This window comes from Natrix helvetica (genome assembly GCF_964273705.1).
Source record: "Natrix helvetica genome assembly, chromosome: 1".
Taxonomy (NCBI): Eukaryota; Metazoa; Chordata; class Lepidosauria; order Squamata; family Natricidae; genus Natrix; species Natrix helvetica.
In genome coordinates, this window is record NC_138548.1 from 199,096,406 (window position 1) to 199,113,788 (window position 17,383).

Here is a 17,383-nt window from a genome sequence, read left to right on the forward strand (position 1 = left end):
CATGAAAAAGAAGAATGGCCCAGGATCTGTGGGTGGTTCTTCCCTATTTCAGAACAATAAAACATCCAGAAGGGAAAACTGGTTACCAGTCCTGCTTTAAAAGGCAGAAATAAATACTTAGTATCACATAAACACATATTTATATCTTTGAATCAGGATATGCCAAAGAAAATGGAGTGCAGAAAGACACAATTTTGGGGTAAGAAAATGGAGCATATATTGAAATAAAAACAATAGCCTAGAAGTTGTGATGAATTTCTTTAAAACTGGTAAAGTCTAGTCCAACCTCCCACCCAAGCAGGAGATTTCTGACAGATGTCAGTCCAGTCTCTTCTTGAAAGCTTCCAGTGATGAAGCTCCCACAACTTCTGAAGGCAAGCTGTTCCATTGGTTGGTAATATAGATGGTAAAAAACTGTTTGGGACAAGCATTTACCTTTTCAGGTTAAATCCTGCAGTCAAGCAGACTTGTGTTTTGATGTGATAATGCTACATGTGTACAGCTGTTGAGAATATTTGGAAGTGCCCACAGAACAGGTCAGCAGCAAGTTTACTTTTGAAAAGTTCTAAAGAGTTCTGAAGAGTTCTAAAGGAGATGGCAGATGTCATCTCAGAACTACTGTACCACATCTTTCAAAAATCCTGGAACACTGGGGAACTACCAAAGAACTGGGAAAGAGCTGATGTGATTCCCATCTTCAAAAAAGGGGAAAAAACAGACCCAGGAAACTACAGACCAATCAGCCAAATATCAATACCTGGGAAGATACTGAAAAGATAATAAAAAAACAGATTTGCCAACATCTAGAAATGAGCAAAGTAATAATTAGCAGTCAGCACTGGTTTGTTAAAAACAGATCATGCCAAACCAATCTTATTTCATTCTTCAACATAATGACTAAATTAGTAGACCAGAAAAATACAGTGGACATAATATAAGCAAGGCATTCGACAAAGTAGACCACAACCTACTTCTTGGTAAACTAGAAAAAAGTGGGAAAGATAGCATCACCACCAGATGGATTTGTAACTGGCTGAGAAACTGTACTCAATGAGTAGTCCTTACTGGGTCTACGGAGGGAAGTAAGCAGTGGGGTACCACAAGCAGGGCCGGATTTTCCTATAGGCTAACTAGGCTTCAGCCTAGGGCCTCAAGATCAAGAGGGGCCTTTTATTTTTATTTATTTATCCGTGCCACATTTTTTATAAAGGTTAGTACCAATTACAACATGTTTCATTTAATATATTGATATATATCACAGTAATGATGTATTTTATTATCTCTCATGTAATTTACAAACTTAAAAATGGGAGGTGAAAGGGCCCCATAAGTGGAATAGCCTAGGGCCTCTTTTCATCTAAATCCGGCCCTGACCGCAAGGTTCCTTCTTAGGCCCAGTACTCTTCAATATCTTCATTAATATCTTCATTAATATCTTCATTAATATCTTCATTAATGACTTAGATGAGGGAATAGAAGGGGAACTTACCAAATTTGCAGATTATACTAAACTGGCAGGAATAGCTAACACCCTAGAAGATAGGCTCAAGATTCAGATGGATTTCACAGACTTGAACACTGGGCCCTATCTAACAAACGAAATTCAATGTAGAGAAAAGTAAAGTCTTACACTTAGGCAAGAAAAAGCAAAAGTACACATATAGACTGGGTGAAACCAGCCTTAATAGCAGTAACTGTGAGAGGGACCACTTGGAGTCTTAGTGGACCAGTTAAATATGAGCCAGCAGTGTGCAGCAGCAGCCAAAAAAGCCAATGCAATCCTAAATTGCATTAACAGAGGGATACAATCAAGATCACGTGAGGTACTAACACCACTCTATAAAGCCTGAGTAAGACCACACCTGGAATACTGCATCCAGTTTTGGTCACCACACTATAAAAAAGATGTTTAGACACTAGAAAAAGTGCAGAGAAGAACAACCAGGATGATTAATGGACTGGAGATTAAAACATATGAAGAAAGGTTACAGGAACTGGGCATGGCTAGTCTAGTGAAGAGAAGGACCAGGGGAGACATGATAGCGGTGTTCTAATATTTGAAGGGTTGCCACAGGAGAGGATGAAGTCAACCTGTTTTCCAAAGTACCTGAAGACCAGACAAGGAATAATGGATTGAAACTGATCAAGGAGAGATTCAATCTAGAAACAAGGAGGAACTTTCTGACAGTGCCTTCGGAAGTTGTGGGAGCTTCATCACTGGAGGCTTTCACTGGAGGCACCATTTGTCAGAAATGGTGTAGGGTCTCCTGCTTGGGTGGGGGGTTTGGTCTAGATGACTTACAAGGTACCATCCAACTCTGTTAATCTGTATCTGTAAGAAAAGTAAAGGGTGATCAGTTCCGATTAAAGGGGATGCGAGACCACCTAAAATCTTAAGACTACAAGTTAGATTAGGAAATAAAACTGAGGAAGGCAAGAGTCAACTACTTCTATGTGGCTTTCAAGAAAACTATAGGAAAGTGTTCATGTAGTCACCTGAAATTGAGCTTGATTTATATAGACTACACATTTTAGTTAGAAAGCACTGTTAATTCATGCTGAATTTGATAGCATACAATAAATGTAAAAGATTCTGCCCCAAGGGATTCACAGTCCTGATAACTAGTATCAAAGGGATAGAGGTTGGTCAGAGACCTTCCATTTGAAGTTTATAATTACCCACTCTGAAACTAAAATACCTTTCTAAAACCAGTAATTTGATTCCAGAACAATAAAGCAATATAGTTCATGTCTAAAAGGCTGCTAAAATGGAAGCAGCTTTCTACTGCAAGCTCAAGAGAACTCCATTTGGGCTATGCCAAGCACAGAGTCATCAAAGCAACCTTTCACTTTGCCCCTCAAGACAACAAGGCTTGGCATGGATTCTGCTCTGAAGCATCCGTCACTCCCACAAATGGAAAGGGATGCAGGAATGGCTGGACCATTCTGCTGATTCTACAGGGGCGAGAGTTTTCCTTCTGAATAGTAGGAGGTGGGAATTAAAATGCACAGCTTGTGCCCTGAAAACAGTTGGTCTCCTGCTGCCGCCGAGCTTTTTAGCCACCTCTGCATCTTCCTGTTCCTTAGATACCAAGTTGCCAACGCTAAACCAATCAAGAGCCCCCCTTTCTCCTCCCCTCCGCTTGCCAGCTATTCTTTCTCTGGTTTTGCCTCCTCTCTTACTCTCTCTAGCTCAGCTTTGCTTTCGGCCATGAAGCTCCAGTGGTTCTGGCATTTCCTTCCCTGCTGCTTTCTGCTTCCAGTGCTGATGCCCGTGGGTAAGTGACCAGCAGTCCACCCTTCTCCCCCACCCCCTCCCTGAGATGCTCTCCACTGCCCAAACTATGCGGAAGGCTTCTCACTGACGGCTGACAAAAGCGAAGGGAAAGGCTTTGTATCTCCCTGTCACAAATGGGATCGGATGCAGCTGAGTGGGCTTGCCTAAGATGTGTGAGGACCCCTCCCCAAAAAAGAGGGTTTCCATTTATCTCTCTTTATGGCTCTCCCCACCCCTCCCCTCCCCTCCCCCTGGGCTATATAGAAATCGCTGCTTAGATCTTTGCTGCTTTCTGCATATGCTGTTTTTTCCATTAAAACCTCTTACCGGCTTCTAGTTCTCCATTCTGCACTTAGATTCATTCGCTTATGGTTAAGAAGGGGAATAGTTCTTTGGATGATGATGATGATGATGATGATTGCTGTTTCAGCCATGAGGAAACAGTGTATGTTTTATTAAAAGAAGAACAGATAGTTTGAGTTTTGGATTGAGCTAGGATATCTTTCACTTTGAATTCTTTTCCAGACTCTCTCTCTCTCTCTACTTAGGATGTGAGTTAAAGGGATGGGGGCTGTTGAAATCATTCTCTATGGCCCCAAGAGTAGAGATCCTCTAGTTTAACAACATCATATGATTTCCAAAACAAGGTATACTAGAACTTGAGATTATATGGATTATTAAGTCTTTCTTGCTCATCTGGCAGAGGCGTGAGTGGAAGTGGAGTGTGATCCATCAGGATCTCAGTTTGCACATGGTTGATTGAGATCTAACCCCATGCTCAGTGCAGAGATGCAAAGTCTAGCATCTTCAGTGTGTGCTTAGACATGCAGCAAAGGGGAGCCTATCCTTTCTATTACCATTAGAAAGATTTTCCTAATGTTCCAGTCAATATCATTACCTTGTTCTGACTTCTTACCTGTTGAGATGTTTAGAAATAAATTTCTGGATCTCTTTCATTTTTCATTTTCACAAATAAGTAAACCTAGGTTCAAAGTGAAGGTTGCTGAGAGGTGGCAGCTTGTCATTCAGGCTGGAGAAAAATTGGAGATCGGAAATTCATGCGAAAATATTGAGCAAACAAAAGCCCAGTTTTCATCCGAACAACTGAAATGCATGCCCATTTACACTGGAACTCTGGGAGTTGAAGTCCACACATCTTAAAGTTGCCAAGTGTGAAAAACACTTCTCTAATTGTTATCTGCTTCTGAAAATATAGTTGAAATATTTCTTTTTCCAGTCCCCCATTGCCTCAGTTTGTACTCCCCAGCATTAAAAAAAAATGGAAGCATCTTGGGGCAGGAATCCATATTTTTGCTTTCATTCTTTATCCTTGCCCATCTTTTTCTGACCAATCAAAATTCTTCTACATCTCTCTTCAATCTTCTGCAAGGGTGAGACAATGGAGGTCAAACTTTTTGTGCTATCCATAGTTGGGTTAAATAGAGTGAATTCAACAGAACACCAGATGGCTAGACACAACACACGCCCCTTTTCCATGTGTGTTTTAACATTGCACAGGGACAAAAGAGTAGAGCTTATGAGGCCACAATGCCCCAAACACCTAAGCTTGCACCCATGCAAGGATGGTATGTCTTCAAATATTGAAGGCTTATGGCCACCTCTTAGGGATTAAGGCCTTCTCTGCTGTTTGCTCCTGCCCTCTGGAACATCTTTCTCCCCACACACATGAGATTGGCCCCAACCTTCTTTATGTAAGGGTCTAAAGATGTGGCTTTGGCAGTAGACTTGGGGCCCCAGTGGGGTAACAACATAATGGAGGTGGTTGATTACTCTCCCCATGTGACTTTGGTTTTAATGTTTGATTTTAACTTTTTTATGTTTTCACCTAGATGTAACTGTAAGCTGTCCAGTTACCCTATGGTAAGATGGGCAGCAAATAAATACATTTATAAATAAATAAATATGGAGGTTGGACTGGAGAAATGCTGAGTGCCCTTCCAATATTATTAAACTGTTTCAGAGGGCTGAAAAGTTGCCCCTTAGAAAATATGCTCTTTGTGCAATTACAAAAAAGAATTTGATCATCGTGCTTCACCCATGGATTATTTGATTTTTCCCTCCACCAAATCCAGCTCAAGGGATCTTCCCAACCCAAGGGATTACTAGAAAAGAAATATGGAAAAAGGATTCAGGACTAAGACTCCTCACCAGTCTTTCTGTCAGCAGGATAACTCCCACCCAGAATTTCCCAAGGAAGAAGAAGCCAACAAAGAAAGGTGGCACTTGAAAATGGATTTGGGAAAACTGCAGAATAAAATGCTCTCCATGGGAGCAATTGGACAATTGGAGAATGGCTCAGAATATTGCTGATTGCTCTATTCTAAGCCCTCTTTTCTCCTTCTTGATCATGTGTTCTTGAAATATGATCATGGAATTGAAAAAAGGGCCCCCAAAACACACTTCACATATTTTCCCTTGTTTTTCTTGGCTTATTTATTTTCTAGTTATATCCACCCATTTATTCTGGACAAAAAGGAATTAAATTATGTTACTGAAATTATTCCTTGTCCAGCTATATAGAAAGCTGTGAAATCGTTCCAAACCACGGCTGTTTTAATAACCATGCAATTGTGCTCTGGGTTCATAGATAATAAAAAAGGATAGGTCACTTTGGATACGTTTGGGTGTGGTTTAGTGGTGGGGAATGGATCCCCATCATCCAGCCAGAGCTGAAGAAGCTTCTTGGGTGAGAAGCGAAACGTCTTCAAAGAAAAAAAACGATTGTGCTAATTAATTGCAGTAACAAAATGAGTAGTTCCCAAAGGTGCTTTTTTCAAGAGGCAACTGGACTTTCTGTTTTTTCTTTGAAGACTTTTCATTTCTCATCCAAGGAGCTTCTTCAGCTTCTTTGATGAAAAGCAAAAGGTCTTGAAAGAAAAAAACAGAAAGTCCAGTTGCCTCTTGAAAAAGCACCTTTGGGACAACCATGACCTGGATAATTGAGAATCTCCATAGACACCAAGCATATGTGTTTTCCCAAACTAGCTATTGCCTAAAGCCGTGATAGTGAACCAATGGCATGTGTGCCACAGGTGGCACATAGAGCCCTCTCTGCGGGCACATCAGCTGTCACCCCAGCTCAGCTCCACCGTGCATGCACATGCACTTCCTGCCAGCCAGCTGTTTTTTGGGTGTCTGCTGTGCAAACGTGGGCATGGGGCGCATGCAGAAGACATTCATACTTGCGTGGGGGCAGGGAGCACACATGGGGGTCGTGCACTCAGGCATGGGGGGCGGGACACATGCAGGTGGGGTTACACACGTATGTGCGGTGGGGGCGGGGGGCGCTTTCAGCACTTAGCAACAAAAAGGCTAACCCTAAAGCATTCACCAGGATGAATTGGCCAGCAATTCCTTGATACAGAGAGACGTATAAAGATAGAAGCATTTTCCCTTGATTGCCCTTCTTCACTACATCTACTGATCTTTGCCTGCAGCTAGCTCCTGCTTCATCCAATTTCATTTGCTAGATTATGTAAAATGTGAAAACAAACTATTTTTTTTATGAAAACAGAGCGCAAACACCTTTGAAAATACATCACTCGGTATTATAAAGGGCAACTCATTTAGCAACATGCTTTGAGAAAGTAAACTGTCGTTTGTTGCAACATGCTTCAGGAAGTTCCTTCTGCGTGATATTATAATCCCCACATTGTAGATAGTGTGACTGAAGCTTAGTGTTTATTTGGATGGTTAAAAAAAAGCACAACTATGTTTGGGGTAATGCTAATTCTCACCATGCACCCACATACTCACTAGATGATCTTAAGGAGACTGTCAGCTTCAGACACTTGAACCTGAGTTCAACTCTCCATGGACAACCCAGAGAGCTGCCCTTTCACTCAAGACACCACAAGCATAGATGCCTTTCATACATCTCAGGTGAATGCGTGCCAACAGGGAGATCTGAGAATAGGATTATGGGCATGCTCTGCCCAGTTTGAAATTCTTAAGCATTCAGATGAATACCCGAAGACAGCAGGAATGCAAAACTAGCATTTCATAGAGTAGGTTAAGTAAAGCCATTATTCTAAAAGCTAGTCTTTCTTGCAAAGAAGTTTGGTTGAGTTAAAAGCATTGTGTTTTTGGGTACTGACTTCAATCTAATACATGGAGTCATTTAGGTACATTTTTCTTTAAATTCAAGTGGTTTTCTTGGAATAATTCCATTTGTGCTTCCTGTAATTCCATTTGTGACCTCCGATTTCCTTCTTTTATAAATGTGTATAAACTGCATCTACAAGAATGGCGCTCTCGTATTTCTTTAATTATTTCAGTATGATGAGCACAATTTAGTACTAAAATGCCTTGAGATTAATGAGAGGGAAAGGGAGGGAATTGACTGAAGTTTCTGCCTAAGCCTGTAAAATAATCCCTATCCCTGAACCCAGAAACCTATAAGTCTCTATGTAATCTTTTGGGCCAACTAGTTGGTAAGTCTGAATACCCTATTTCAGGAGCAGAGCAGCACATGTTTGATGTAAGCATTTGGCCAGAAAACCCTGTGGTGGAGCATGGAGGTTCTCTCTGGCTGAACTGCAGTACCAGCTGCCAGGAGGCAGATGCCAAGGGAGGCTTGGAGACATCGCTGATGAAGGAGAAGAAAGACAATGGGAGTCATTGGGCAGTTTTCCAGCTTGTGAACATCACGGAGTGGGCGTCTGCCACTGAGTGCTCCTTCAGCTGTTACGGAGAGCATAAATCTGTTCAGGCAAACATCATGGTCTATCGTAAGTGGAGATGATGCAAAGATCTGTTTGTTGTTTATATCTCTAAAAGACTGCCTTAAGCAGCTTTTCATCTAGGTAATTGCGTAGTCTAGGCTTAGTCTAAAGTAATGGCCTGAGAGTTGGAAATCTATATATGCACAAAGTTAGAATGGGACACAGGACACTTTTGAATGTTACACAGGTACAGTGATGCTAATTAGAATGGACCATTGGGCTAAATTCCAGGCTCCACACCCCAGCTTAGTGATAATTTCCAGATTCAACAACAAGCATTATTATTGTAATGTTTGATTGCTCAATCAGCCAGATGTTTAGACTGGATCTGGCATTTCTGCCCACCTAGCAAGTCCTTCCCAAGGACCTGGCCTAGGCAGATGTTGTTGTTTAATAACATTGAAGGGACTATCTTAGGATGTAAGATGTTCCAAGTAAAGCGGCCTTTTGCAATGGATTAATGGTAATCTTATTATTATTTCTTCACAATGAGAACATAATTGCCTGTTTTTCTTTTTACCTCATTTCCCCTATGAGCCCATGGAAGAAATGAAGATGCTGAATAGAACTCCGGTTCTCTTTATAGCTAAGCCCAGAGCTTCTTAAAAAGTTAATAGAAATGGCAGGGAAAGAAAGAAAGCAGAGGAAGGGGAAAGAAAAATGGGGAGGAAAATCGGAAGGTCTGAATCACTAAAAGGAGGCAATCTGTGATTCATATCCAAATAGATATAACCCAAGAATTGATCCTTTTAGTATCACCAAAGAGGACCATGATGCTCCTCTCCAACTGCAGGTTGCTTTACGGGTGTCTCCAGATAGCAACCAATTAACTTGTTGGGGTTGACTGTAAGAGCTTTTGATAAGGCACAACTACTAATTGAACGTTCTTAGAATAAAATGATGGCATTTGGGTAGCCTTCAGTGACTGAGATGTGCACCCTTCCAGAAGTGGGTTATCACATCCTTGCATATCTAGAAGCTACTGCAGCCCTATGGGAGCTATATGAACATATTAACATTAGATTATCTTGAAAGTATTTCAAGATGTGTCCTAAAAAGATAATTTCCAGGTTTTTACTATTCAGATCCCTAAGGAGACAAAGTCTGGTGAGATAAAAATGGGTGTTGGGATAAGGTATGAAATTAAAGTTCTATACAACAGGCTGAGGGCATAATCTAGCAATGCTTGGTGCTTGGAGAGTAGTGGCACAAGATCATAAATGGAAAATAATGGCAATAGCACGTAGACTTATATATCACTCCATAGTGCTTTACAGCACTCTGAGCAGTTTACAGAGTCAGTATATTGTCCCCGATCAGCTGGGTCCTCATTTTACCGACCTCGGAAAGATGGGAGGCTGATTCAACCTCGAGCTGGTCAAGATCAAACTCCTAACTATGGGCAGAGTTTGCCTGTAATACTACATTCTAGCCTTTCCCATGACACTTTACCTCTAAAATCATAATCAAACCTTAAGATGGTCACCTGAGCAGAGATACCTTGAAAAATGTGTTTCTGAAAGTGTGTTGCATGCAGTGGGAAAGTGTGGTCCACAGGGCTGAAAGACTCCAGTGTCTAAATATTTAACATACCGTAGCTAGGGTTTTACTCTTGCCTGCTTTTCTGAAAGCTACTTCATGCTTTACTATAGACGAAACCATAGGTTAATTGGCAAGATTCCCATAAATGCTCACCATTACCACTTTAAATCTGTTTTGTCTATGAGATATATCGCAATGAGAATTTGGAGAGGAGACATCTTCAGTGGTCTAGATCAGCAGGACAGACAATCTATGTCATTCCAAAGATTGTTGGATTGCAATTGCTCTTCTGCTGCATGATTAAATATTCTAGCTAGGACATGGTTGTTCAATATCATTTGGAGGGTCACATCTGCCTATGCCTGATTGAAATGGTTTGACCCTTCCCTTCCAGTGGTGGGATACAACCGGTACGCCCCGGTACGGGCATACCGGCGCCTGCTGGGAGCACCAGGTACCATTCTGGTACAATGCTCCTGAGGGCCCACCCGCCCTCCTTACTGCTATTTGAGCCGATCGGGGCTTTCGCACACATGCACGGACCGTACGGTGCCTGCGTGATGCTCCACCGAGCAGCTGGAGCATCGCAGGTGGTAAGTACACATGCGTGTGCTGCATGCATGCTGTGCGCGTTCACATGGTGGACGCCAGGCCCCATTGCAGAGTACTGGTTGCAACGGGATGCGGAACCCACCACTGGAAGGGAAGAGCCAAACCTATAGGATTTCTTCAGCAGCTGCCATTTTTATATGAAATCTTTTTCCAGTTGGCTTCCATGTATCATTGCAGAAATCCCAGAACATGTAGTGCTGGATCCAGTGCCAATAATGGAGATGGGCAAAGTGTATAATCTGACGTGCCGAGTTGCCAACGCTGCTCCCATCCAGCTCCTCACTGTGACAGTGTATAAAGGAAGAGAAAAACTCCACATAGAGACCTTTGAGAACCACACTGCTCCTGGGGCAAGTGACATCCTAGTCACCTTCCCCATAACTGCCCAGCAGGACAATCACATGGAGGAAGTCACCTGCCACATTGCTCTGGACCTGAGGCCTCGAGGGCAGCTCCTTGAAAAGACGTCATTCAGCGAAGTCCTAAAAGTCTTTGGTGAGTTGCAAGTTTCTTGTTGTACATTCTTTTATCTTCTCCAGAATGAAGCTTCCTCCTCCCAATTAAAAAGGGTGAATAGTTGTCAAAATAGAAAGAAGAGAAACATTAAAAGCTGTCATCCCAATACCTGGGATTCTTATTTGCTCAGAAAGAGAGGAGTGGGTGTCTATTTGGATCTTAGAGGAAAGCTTGTGCTGGGGACTATGGGGAACTACTTGGAGTTCTGATTTAAATTGAGAACTGAATCTGCAATCACCAGGGAAAGCATGATATTTCCCATGTTGCGGTTAGGTAGGTTTGTATTATGTATTTAATAGCAAAGGACAAATGTGGCGAGTCAAGCTTATTGGGGGGGGGATTGTAGGCAAGTGGGCTGCTACTTATTCTGCAGAGTGAGGTTTTGATTATGATCTTTAAAGCGCTCCATGGCACAGGGCCTAGTTACATGCAGGATCGCATCCTGCCCCATACATCCCTACGACCAATCCGCTCACACAGAGAGGGACTTCTCCGGGTGCCGTCCGCTAAACAGTGTCGGGGGGCGACACCCAGGAGCAGAGCCTTCTCTGTGATGGGCCCAGCCCTGTGGAATGACCTCCCCCGTGACATCAGGATTACTTCCGATCTCCGCTCCTTCCGTGTACAGCTGAAGACCCACCTCTTTCAATTATCTGGCCTGGCTCAACCGTAAATTTTTTCTTACTCCTCCTGACAGTTCTTTTAAATTTTTAAATTTTAAATTGTGTTTTTACAATTGGGGCATTTTAATGGTGATTTTTAACTGTCAAATGTGATGTAATTTGTTACCTCCTCCGTGCATGTATGTCTTTGTATATATGTATGTTTATGTGTTTGTACATGTGTTTTATGTTTTATATGCTCTATTGTATGCCGCCCCGAGTCCTGTTTGGAAAGGGAGCGGCTAATAAATTTAAATTTAAATTTATTATTATTATTATTATTATTATTATTATTATTATTATTATTATTATTATTATTATTATTATTATTATTATTATCTGAGTATCTGCCCCCAAATCTTTCCCTGGTAGTCACTACTACTAACAGAAAGTGCAAACAGTAATGGAAAAGGGATTTATGAAGAGAGAGGAGATTGGATCAAACCAAAAAGTGCTTGGAAATGTAACTCAGATGCATTGGGAAACCAAGAACCAGGTTCAAAACTAACCCCTCGAAAATCAAAATTGTTAATGAATAGCAATAAGCAACAGCAATAGCACTTAAATTTATATACCGCTTTACAGTGCTTTACAGCCCCCTCTAAGCAGTTTGCAGAGTCAGCATATTGCCCCACAACAAGCTGGGTCCTCATTTTACTGACCTTTGAAGGATGGAAGGCTGAGTCAACCTTGAGCCGTATTGGGATCAAACTCGTGGCTGAGGGCAGTGTCACCGTGTGATATTGCATTCTAACCACTGGGTCATCACCGCTCTGAGTTCAGTCCTTATTGTCACACATCATTCTTCACCTTCAGTCTATGTCCACATTGGACTTCTGGGTGTGCAATGGATGCAGATCTCTATTCACATACACTCAATGGTACACACAGCAAATTACTATAGTTTCTTCCATTTTACTATTACAAACCCTGCAATAATTGCAAGCTCACAGTGTAAAAAGCCAACTTGTACCAGAATTAGGAAAGCTATAGATCTCTAGAAGTTGCTGAAAATAAAGTAATCCAGCCATGTGAGCTGCAGCTGCTGAAAATTAGTTCAGCGACATTTGAAGAACATTTCAGCACCCTGAACATGTACCACATTAATCTTTCAAATTTAAGGTTACAAAAGGAAGGAGTATCTGAACAAGAAATATAAAGATCTGCATTGTAAAGGATCCTAATTATAACAGTTATTTTCTGCAGTGTTCGTGATCAGAACTCAACTTGGAGAGGTTGCAATGGTTAAATTCTGTCCTGTGCTCTTTACTTATTCAGACTCACTTTCTGTTCTTATTCTCTTTGCGTTATCAAAGAAAATTGGGGTCGAATCTTGCCTCTACATCATCCTCCACCTTCCTATACAAGGTTTATTGAATTGATCCAAAGAGATTCCGGTTTTCACTCTGGGTTGGGTTATACTTCCCCACTCCAGAGTGGAGCACAATATGGGGGTCTTCTTGGACTCACCACTCCTGTTCAACGAGCAGGTGGCAGCTGTGGCCAAGAAGGCCTTTACAGAACTTCATCTGATGTGCTAGTCATGCCCTTTCCTAGATCAGGAGGCCCTTCAGATAATCACTCTTGACCTAGTCACCCTTGTACTGGACTACCGGAATGTGCTCTACATCGGGCTGCCCCAGAACACCACTCAGAAGCTTCAACTGGTCCAGAATGCAGCAGCATAGGCAGTGAGGGGGATGCCTCAGTATGCCCATGAGACCCCTCTGCAGCACTATCTGCCAATCTGATCCCCGGTACAATTTAAGGTGTGTGTTGTGACTTATAAAGCCCTACATGGCGTAGGACCATTTATTTGAGGGATTCTCTGCTTTCTATAGTGTATGCCCAACTGATAAGGACTAAGAGGGTTGGCTTGCTGTCATCCAGAGGCAGGTCTTCTCTGTCACTGTGAAATGCCCACTGGAATGTAATTGCCCTGCGATTCAGGTGGTTCCCACCCTGCCATTATTCTGGCGGGCCTTGAAGACTTGGCTCTTCCACCAGGCTTTGAACTAAGGTAGCTGGGGCCCCTTGTTGAGTTTCTATGGTTGGCTGGGCTGCCATCTTGTTTTTATCAGCTTGCCCTTTACTGATTTTTTTTTTTTGTATGCGTGGGTTACATTTTACTATCTGGAAAAATTGTGCTAATGAAATGCAATAACAAAATGAGTAGTTCCCAAAGGTGCTTTTTTCAAGAGGCAACTGGACTTTCTGTTTTTTCTTTGAAGACTTTTCATTTCTCATCCAAGGAGCTTCTTCAGCTTCTTTGATGAAAAGCAAAAGGTCTTCAAAGAAAAAAACAGAAAGTCCAGTTGCCTCTTGAAAAAAGCACCTTTAGGGCAACCATGACCTGGATGAGTGAGAATCTCCACAGACAACTAAATGAGTAATTATCACTGTCCTGTATTTTTAATGTTCTTAAAAAAAATTAAAATAGTGAATGTGATGTGACTCTGGAAGGCTTAATATATCTTTCTGATATATGTATTTGAACCCAGTGCTCCCACCATCTCTCCAAATGTTGGGTCTATGAACTCTAGTGACATTACTTAGTTATACTATAACACCAGCCATGCCTCAGTAGTCCTTGAAAACAAATAATAATAGATAGGAAGAACAACAAGAAGAGTAAATGCGGCACTTGGCCAGAAATACCTAATAAAAGCATGGCTGGGATTTTTTTGTTGTTTAAGGACATATGCTAGTGATAAGGAGGCAAAGCTAGCAGTGGCTGGAGCAGGATAACAAAATAAGTGTTGCCTTCCCTCCTGCCCTCCTCTGTGCCATGCATAAATTGCCAGAAGGAGGAAGGATCCCTTCCTGACACAAGAACCAAGGATCTTTTGAAATTGGGCTAAGCAATGACTGATGAATATGGCAGCCGGACTTCCACTTGTCCCAATGGAAAAAAAGGGACTCTTAATACAATAATGATAAAAACAAAACATTTTCTGATGTTGAAGTGGGGAAAAATGGGCATTGATTTCTCAGATAACTGAAACAATTATAATTAATTGCAAGATATTTAATTTGATAAGATATTGAAGCTATTTAAATAAGCTAGTAAGATTTTCATTCATAGGACAAAGAATTGCTTCAGGTTTTTCCCCCTTCCTCCATCCCAGTTCCTAGTGCTGTGCTCAGGAAAGGCATTCTACTAGTAGTGAGCATGCCAGAAATATGTAATTATTATAATCCTGTTAGTGGGAGTATATTAATAACTGTATGTCAAAAACATTGCCCTTTATTCTCCCTGAGCTGGCTGCTATAATGAAGCTATGATGACTGTGACTCACAATTCTGTTCTGGTGCCCAGAGAATTAACTGCCCCCAATTTTACCTGTAACAGAGTGCAAAGGCATTGGAAAGAAAAGATGCAGGCAGATTTCTTCACCCATTTAATGATTGTCACATAAACATGTGTACCTGGATATCTAAACATCAGCTGACAGTACTGTATGTTGTGGTTTAGCCTTTTATTCTAAAAGGCTCAAGATATGCTTTAGAAATAATTGTGCCCCATAACTAAGATGAAAAACATCAACGGCTTAGTACAGTGAAGAGAAAAACAAAAGAGCAAAACAACCAGTGAGCACATTATGTCAGTGAAAGAACAATCATTGGAGATTGTGTGAACCTGTGAAAATTTTAAAGCGTCTCATGGATGTTTTCACAAGATGCTTTCACACTTATCAACAGTGTGTCCCCTGATACCCATCCAACCTCCTCTGTGACTACCACCACCACCCTAATTTACATGTGTCAGTTTCGTTAGGCAAGGAGGAGCATTTGCAAACAAAACCTTGATTTGCCCACATACCATTCCCACACACCCACCCTTTTCATTCTGTTTCCTAAGATAGGGAAATGCTTCAAAAGTGATGGTGAAGACTAACACTTTTTTAACTGCAAAACAACTTCTGACTTCATTTGGTTTCATTAGAAGAATCCTTGATGGGGGAAGAGTTGGGGTAGGAAATCTTGAGAGAACCAAGAGAAATGTTGTCACAGCACAACAATGTCTAATTATGTGGTATCCATTCATATGCTACTCTGGCACTAGTAGGTGTTCCTCATTATAAGGGTCTGGGAGTCCTTAGCCTCTATCAAGTCTATCAAGTACTCAGTTATTTCAGTGTTCCCACCCAGCAGTAATTCAAAATACATGCTCAGGAGGAAACTTTCAAGTCTTGCAATAAGCATGGTGTTGTCATGTATTGTATACACAATTCCAGAGAAAATCCATGACGTCATATGTTGCCTCCAAAGGCTGAAGTGCCCATTCTGGATAAATTAGACAAATATTATTAATGACAGGAAAAAGAAAAATGGAAGTCCCAGGATTTCCTGACTGATTAGACAGCAAACATGTATAGAGAAAAGTACATTTCCTGCGGGAGGGGGAGTTCATGGAAATGATCTGGCTTCTTAAGAGGGTGCTTAACAGAATTTCTCGTATCTGATAGCTTTCCTGGCAGAGAAATAATTGGAAAAATCATTCTTTCTTATAGATTTTCTGGCAGATCCCCAGCTTCACACTTTGCATTATGTACAAGCTGGTGCTAACCTGAGTGTGACCTGCAAGGTTGCTGGGGTCTTCCCAGCTGAAGAGGCCCAATTTGACTTGACGTTCGCCGAACAGAGTCTGAATACCAGCATCATTCTGTCGGGCAATACTGTGAGAGCTCAAGCTCAGGTGTCTTCCTTGGCAACAGGAAACTATCAGCTAAACTGCACCGTGTCCCTGGGGCCCATAACCAAATCTGCCGTGGAGACTGTGCATATCTACAGTGAGTGGCTGCTCTGATTTCCACAGAAGTGTGGCTTGTTTCCAAAACAAGCTAGCTAGGACTGAGGAGAAGGAATGGCAGTACTAAGCACATTCATCCTCATTGTCATTATTGTGATTGGTTTCGAGATAGAATAAAGAAGTCAGTCCCTTCATTTCAATGTAACCGGGTTCAACTTTGTGTTTATATCATTGGGATCACACCTATTGTGATCCAGTTTTTTGAACAATGAAGGTTGGGAAAAGGCAAAGACAGTGGGAAGGTAAAGAGCCTCTGTACTTAACAGCAAGTTTCTTAACCATTCCAGATCTCAAGTAGTCCCCCAAAAGTGCTTTTTCAAGAGGCAACTGGACTTTCCATTTTTTCTTTGAAGACGTTTCACTTCTCATCCCATCCTGGTTTTTCTTTGAAGACATTTCGCTTCTCATCCAAGAAGCTTTTTCTTCTTGGATGAGAAGTGATACGTCTTCAAAGAAAAAATGGAAAGTCCAGTTGCCTCTTGAAAAAGCACCTTTGAGACAACCATGACCTGGATGGATGACTGAGACTCTCCATAGACATCTCAAGTAGGCCTGACACCAAAGCTTTTACAAAAACTGTGGAGAAATATTTCAGTTGTTTTCAGATTTTGGGACAAAGGCCTTCCTTTACAGCTGAGTAGCACACAGTCTTCTTTTTCTTCACACCTCCAATTTAAGCCGTGAGTGTGTGTTTGTGTGGTCTGCTGACATGCAATCATCACTAAGAAGTCAGAATGACAGTGCACCATACTTCCTATTAAAGGAGGGGGGAGGGTGGTTGCAATAGTTTTTGAGGCAGAAGTTCCACTTGCTGCTGAGTGGGATACCAAAGGCCTGATTTCAACAAGGAGGTGGAGAACGTCAAGAAAAATTAAGCTGAGGCAAATCAAATGCCAATGAAATTCAGTGTAATTATATTCTCCATGTATTTATTTTCTCCCTTTTGCCTTAGTTTGGGTTCAAATTTTGGAAGGTCTTTGGGACTTTTGGGGGTTGTATAAGATTTCAATTTGTGCATGCCTGCTGTTAAATAAGCTTCCAATGGCAGGAGACCAGGAGACAGAAAGGTCTGAATTGCTTTCCTTTCCCCTCGTTTGCTGCCAGTTTAAGGTGGGTAAATGGTTCTCTCTCATCGGAAACCATTAGCAAACACACACACACACATACACACTAACAACTATTGTCCAATTCCACATCTAGGGTTTTACTTATGGTT

The 17,383-nt window shown here is 41.6% G+C and overlaps 1 protein-coding gene across 1 annotated transcript in view; it reads left to right on the plus strand.

Annotated features, from left to right (window-relative positions):
• Window positions 1-3,183: 3,183 nt before the first annotated feature.
• Window positions 3,184-17,383, plus strand: part of LOC309394786 (intercellular adhesion molecule 5-like) — a 36,444-nt gene continuing 22,244 nt past the window's right edge. Inside the window, exons 1-4 of the mRNA XM_081958389.1 lie at window positions 3,184-3,278; window positions 7,756-8,028; window positions 10,354-10,671; window positions 15,869-16,147. Coding sequence (XP_081814515.1) covers window positions 3,212-3,278; window positions 7,756-8,028; window positions 10,354-10,671; window positions 15,869-16,147 — 937 coding nt within the window. The 5' untranslated portion in view covers window positions 3,184-3,211. The remainder of the gene's footprint in view (window positions 3,279-7,755; window positions 8,029-10,353; window positions 10,672-15,868; window positions 16,148-17,383) is intronic.